Source organism: Scyliorhinus canicula, chromosome 4 (assembly GCF_902713615.1).
Source record: "Scyliorhinus canicula chromosome 4, sScyCan1.1, whole genome shotgun sequence".
NCBI lineage: Eukaryota > Metazoa > Chordata > Chondrichthyes > Carcharhiniformes > Scyliorhinidae > Scyliorhinus > Scyliorhinus canicula.
In genome coordinates, this window is record NC_052149.1 from 133,327,731 (window position 1) to 133,334,369 (window position 6,639).

Below are 6,639 nucleotides of genomic sequence, written 5' to 3' on the forward strand. Positions count from 1 at the left end.
ATCACCCTCACTGACCCCATCACCCTCACTGACCCCATCACCCTCACTGATCCCATCACCCTCACTGACCCCGTCACCCTCACTGACCACATCGCCCTCACTGACCCCATCAACCTCACTGACCACCATCACCCTCACTGACCCCATCACACTCACTGATCCCATTACCCTCACTGACCCCATCACCCTCACTGACCCCATCACCCTCACTGACCCCATCACCCTCACTGACCCCATCACCCTCACTGACCCCATCACCCTCACTGACCTCCATCACCCTAACTGACCCCATCACCCTCACCGACCCTATCACCCTCACTCACCCCCATCACCCTCTCTGACCCCATCACCCTCACTGACCCCATTGCCCTCACTGACCCCTGTCACCCTCACTGACCCCATCACCCTCGCTGAACCCTTCACCCTCCCTGATCCCTGTCACCCTCACTGACCCCATCACCCTCACTGGCCCCATCACGCTCACTGATCCCATCACGCTCACTGACTGCATCACCGTCACTGACCCCGTCACCCTCACTGACCCCATCACCCTCACTGACCCCATCACCCTCACTGACCCCATCACCCTCACTGAACCCATCACCCTCACCGACCCCATCACCCTCACTGATCCCCATCACACTGACTGACCCCAGCACCCTCACTGACCCCCCACCCTCACTGACCCCATCACCCTCACTGACCCCATCACCCTCACTGACCCCATCACCCTCATTGACCCCATCACCCTCACTGACCTCCATCACCCTAACTGACCCCATCACCCTCACTGACCCCGTCACCCTCACTGACCCCGTCACCCTCACCGACCCTATCACCCTCACTCACCCCCATCACCCTCTCTGACCCCATCACCCTCACTGACCCCATTGCCCTCACTGACCCCTGTCACCCTCACTGACCCCATCACCCTCGCTGAACCCTTCACCCTCCCTGATCCCTGTCACCCTCACTGACCCCATCACCCTCACTGACCCCAGCACCCTCACTGACCCCACCACCCTCACTGACCACCATCACCCTCACTGACCACCATCACCCTCACTGACCCCATCACCCTCACTGAACCCATCACCCTCACCGACCCCATCACCCTCACTTACCCACATCACCCTCAATGTCCCCATCACCCTTACTGACCCCTGTAACCCTCACTGACCCCGTCACCCTCACTGACCCCGTCACCTTCACTGAACCCATCACCCTCACTGACCCCATCACCCTCACTGACCCCATCACCCTCACTGACCCCTGTCACCCTCACTGACCCCATCACCCTCACTGACCCCCATCACCCTCACTGACCCCATCACCGTCACTGACCCCGTCACCCTCACTGACCCCAGCACCCTCACTGACCCCACCACCCTCACTGACCCCACCACCCTCACTGACCTCCATCACCCTCACTGACCCCATCACCCTCACTGAACCCATCACCCTCACCGACCCCATCACCCTCACTGACCCACATCACCCTCAATGTCCCCATCACCCTTACTGACCCCTGTAACCCTCACTGACCCCATCACCCTCACTGACCCCGTCACCCTCACTGACCCCATCACCCTCACTGACCCCATCACCCTCACTGACCCCATCACCCTCACTGATCCCCATCACCCTCACTGACCCCATCACCCTCACTGACCCCATCACACTCACTGACCCCATCACCCCCACTGACCCCAGCACCCTCACTGACCCCACCACCCTCACTGACCCCATCACCCTCACTGACCCCATCACCCTCACTGACCCCATCACCCTCACTGACCCCATCACCCTCACTGACCCTTTCACCCTCACTGACCCTGTCACCTTCACTGACCCCATCACCCTTATTGACCCGGTCACCCTCACTGACCCCGTCACGCTCACTGACCCCATCACCCTCACTGTCCCCAGCACCCTCGCTGACCCCATCACCCTCACTGACCCCATCACCCTCACTGACCCCCATCACCCTCACTGACCCCATCACCCTCACTGTCCCCAGTACCCTCGCTGACCTGTCACCCTCACTGACCCCATCACCCTCGCTGACCCCGTCACCCTCACTGACCCCCGTCACCCTCGCTGACCCCATCTCCCTCACTGACCCCATCACCCTCACTGACCCCGTCACCCTCACTGATCCCATCACCATCACTGACCCCATCACCCTCACTGACCCCATCACCCTCACTGACCCCCGTCACCCTCACTGACCCCGTCACCCTCACTGACCCCATCACCCTCACCGACCCCATCACCTTCACCGACCCCATCACCCTCACTGACCCCCGTCACCCTCACTGACCCCGTCACCCTCACTGACCCCATCACCCTCACCGACCCCATCACCTTCACCGACCCCATCACCCTCACCGACCCCATCACCTTCACCGACCCCATCACCCTCACCGACCCCATCACCTTCACCGACCCCATCACCCTCACTGACCCCCGTCACCCTCACTGACTACTATCTATCATCTGTTTATCAGTATTTTGAGTCAATCACAAATGTTGTGATTTGATTATTTATGCTCTTAATCATTTATCATTGTTGTGAATCGATTATCGATGACCATTTATTGATATTGTCAATTCTTCACTAATATTTCAATGATTTATCAACATTGTTGCTAGTTTATCATTATTGTCAATCAGTTACCAATATCATCAATCATTTATTGATATGATATTTTTAATGATTTATCAATATTGACATTTGTTTATCAATATTATTAATTGTTTATAAATATTATCAGGGCGGCCCGATGGCACAGTGGTTAGCACTGCTGTCTCGCAGTTCCAGGATCCCGGCTCAGTTCCGGCTTTGGGTGACTGTCTGTGTGGAGTCTGCACGTTCTCCCCGTGTCTGGGTGGGTTTCCTCCGGGTGCTCCGGTTTTCTCCCACTGTCCGAAGATGTGCAGTTTAGGTGGATTGGCAATACAAAATTGCCTCTTATGGTCCAAAGGGTTAGGTGGGGTTACGGGGATAGGATGGAGGTGTGGGGCACAAGCTGACCTGATGGACCAAATGGCCTCCTTCTGCAAATTCTATGATTGTATGATTATCAATCGTTTGTTAATATTGTTTCCAGAGTTTTTTCTCTTCGCTTCTCTATATATATGTATATATATATATATGTATTATTCTGTATACATAACTGTAAATATACTTTGTTCAAAAACCCAATAAAAAACATCTATAAAAAAAATATTGTTTCCAGAGTCTCCTCATTTCTGCTCGAACTCACCTGTACCATTAGGTCGAGAATGTACAAATGTGGGCAGCATACGGAGGGAAGCTTCCTGCTGTCCTTTGATGCTCAAGCCCATCGCCATTTCTTCCTTCATCCTGCACATCACTAACATCAGCTTTTCTCTGCTCAGATTAAATGGTTTGAGGATTTGGTCGACCTCGGGGTTCAGAGCAGCCACTCGGGGGGTCCTGATCATTGCCATGACAATGTTATTCACACTGTCAGGGTCTCTGAGAATCTGGAGCAAGAACAAGTGTTTAAAACAAAATTGGAACAGCAACATTGGCTGCATTCAGATTGACTCAGTTACAATAAACTTTCAGTGACTTTATTATTAAGCAGGAAAGCCACCGTCAGCCTGCCTTGTTGGTCACTGTCTACATTTCTCCTCATTTGATTTGTACTGGCTTCTTATATTTGAAAGGTTTGTTTGGCCATTTGAAGAATCAAATACACAGTCCTTGTCCCATCTCCACATCGAGGATACCCCCCATCGTGTTGTGTGGCACTACCACCCTGCTAACTGGGGTACACTTTCAACATCTACTAACTCCAAGACTGGGTTCCTTGAGGCGCTGTGGGCATCATCAGCAGCAGAATTGTAATTAACCACAATCTGTAACCTCATGGTCTGGCATATCCCCCACTCTACCATTACCACCAAGCCTGGGGATCAACCCTGGATCAATGAAGAATGAAAGAGAGCATGCCAGGAGCAGCACCAGGCAATACTGAAAAGGAGGTGTTAACCTGGTAAAGCTACAACGCAGTGTGCCAAACAGCATAAGCAGCAAATGAAGACCGAGCTAAACGATTGCATAACCATCCGATCAGATCTAAGCTCTGCAGTCCTGCCACATCTAGTCGTGAATGGTGGTGGACAATTAAACAACTTACTGGAGGAGGAGGCATCACAAGTATCCCCACCCTCAATGATGGAGGAGCCCAGCACATCTCTGCAAAGACAAGGCTGAGGCATTTGAAATGACCTTCATGCCAAAGTGCCAAGTTCATGATCCATCTCAGTCTCCTCTGGATGTCCCCAGTATCAGAGTTTTCAGCCAATATGATTCATTCCATGTGATATCAAGAAATGGCTGAAGGCACTGGATACTGTAATAATAATAATAATACTCTCTATTGCCAGGTTCGATTCCCGGCTGGGTCACTGTTTGTGTGGAGTCTGCACGTCCTCCCCCTGTGTGCGTGAGTTTCCTCCGGGTGCTCCGGTTTCCTCCCACAGTCCAAAGATGTGCGGGTTAGGTGGATTGGCCATGCTAAATTGCCCGTAGTGTCCTAATAAAAGTAAGGTTAAGGGGGGGTTGTTGGGTTACGGGTATAGGGTGGATACGTGGGTTTGAGTAGGGTGATCATGGCTCGGCACAACATTGAGGGCCGAAGGGCCTGTTCTGTGCTGTACTGTTCTATGTCACAAGTAGGCTTACATTAACACTGTAATAAAGTTACTGTGAAAAGCCGCTAGTCGCCACAATCCGGCACCTGTTCGGGTACACAGAGGGAGAATTCAGAATGTCCAAATTACCTCACAGCATGTCTTTCGGGACTTGTGGGAGGAAACCGGAGTACCCGGAGGAAACCCGCGCAGACACAGGGAGAACATGCAGACTCTGCACTGACAGTGACCCAAGCCGTGAATTGAACCTGGGACCCTGGCACTGTAAAGCCATGCTACCATGCTGCCCATGGTAAAGGCTGTGGGCAATATTGCAGCAATAGTACTGAAGACTTGAGCTCCAGAACTTGCCACACCCATAATCCAGCTGTTCCATTTCAGCTGCAACACTGGCATCTACCCGGCAATGTGGAAAATCGTCCAGGTGTGTCCTGTACTCAAGATACAGGACAAATACAACCCAGCCAATTACCATCAGACTACTTGACAAAGAGGCATCCAGACTCGAAACATTCGCTCACTTTTCTCTCCTCAGATGTTGGACCTGCTGCAATTGTCCAATATTTTGTGTTTTTGTAACATCAGTCTACTCTCCATCATTATTAAAGTGATACAATGGGTCATCAACAGTGCTACCAAGCAGTACTTACTCAGCAATAACCTGCTCACGGACACTCAGTGTGGGTTCTGCCAGCGTCACTCATCTTCTGACCGCATTACAGTCTTGGTTCAAACATAGGCAGAGGTGAAGTGAGAGTGAAAGCCCTTGACATCAGGGCAGCATTTGACCGAGTATGGCTGGCATGATAACACAATGGTTAGCACTGTTGCTTCACAGCACCAAGGACCGGTTTCGATTCCCGGCTTGGGTCACTGTCAGTGCGGAGTCTGCATGTTCTCCCCGTGTCTGCGTGGGTTTCCTCTGGGTGCTCCAGTTTCCTCCCACAAGTCCTGAAAGACATGCTTGTTAGGTGAATTGGACATTCCGAATTCTCCCTCTGTGTACCTGAACAGGGGCATGTGTGACGACTAGGGGCTTTTCACAGTAACTTCATTGCAGTGTTAATGTAAACCTACCTGTGACACTAATAATGATGATTATAACTAAGTCGGAGTCAATGGGAATCATGAAAAACTCTTTGTTGGGTGGAGTCATACCTGGCACAAAGGAAGATGACTGTGGTGGTTGAAGTTCAATCATCTCAGCTCCACATCATCACTGCAGGAGTTCCTCAGGGTAATGTCCTCGGTCCAACTATCTTCAACTGCTTCATCAATGACCTCCCTTCCATCATAAGGTCAGGAGTGGGGATGTTCATTGATGACTGCACAATGTTCAGCATCATTTACAACTCCTCAGATCGTGGAGCAGTTCACATCCAAATGAAGGAAGAACAGGACAACTGGTATATTTATTTGTTGCTGCAAAGAGAAACGTATGGAAGTGCCCACACTCTGGATACTCGTCAAACACAGTGAGCGGTTTATTCAGGGTGTTACTCACACAATCAATGTTGTGATCAGCCCAAAGCTCACGCAAAAACTCTGCTGATATCACTACACATCACAGGATGCAGAACCAGCAAGAATGTATTCCCAGATACATAACGTTCCTCCCTCTTTACTTCATTAGTGCAATGACAACAATTAACATTTTTACAACAGATGCTTCAATATTCTATACATATATACAATTCAATAAGACAGTCACTGTGGTGGACATCTATTCCGGTTTGGTGAAATTCGGCATACTTATCTCGGAAGTGTCCTCATTCCCTTCGGTTTGGATAGTTGAGTAGTTATTTCAGTATCTGTCACTATAGGCATTGAAATGTCTTCAGAAACAGAATCTGAACTAGTCACAGTCACTGGTCTCTGTTCCAAAGTATAGTGCTCTGGATCTCCTAAAGGTAGAACCCCATGAGAAGCTTTTGCAAACTCACTTCATGC

At 50.7% G+C, this 6,639-nt stretch overlaps 1 protein-coding gene across 1 annotated transcript in view; it reads right to left on the reverse strand.

Moving 5' to 3' along the window:
• Positions 1–3,515, reverse strand: part of LOC119965014 (hexokinase-1-like) — a 75,093-nt gene extending 71,578 nt beyond the window's left edge. Inside the window, exon 1 of the mRNA XM_038795219.1 lies at positions 3,270–3,515. Within this exon, the coding sequence (XP_038651147.1) occupies positions 3,270–3,477 (208 nt within the window). The 5' untranslated portion in view covers positions 3,478–3,515. The remainder of the gene's footprint in view (positions 1–3,269) is intronic.
• Between the last annotated feature and the right edge of the window lie 3,124 nt (positions 3,516–6,639).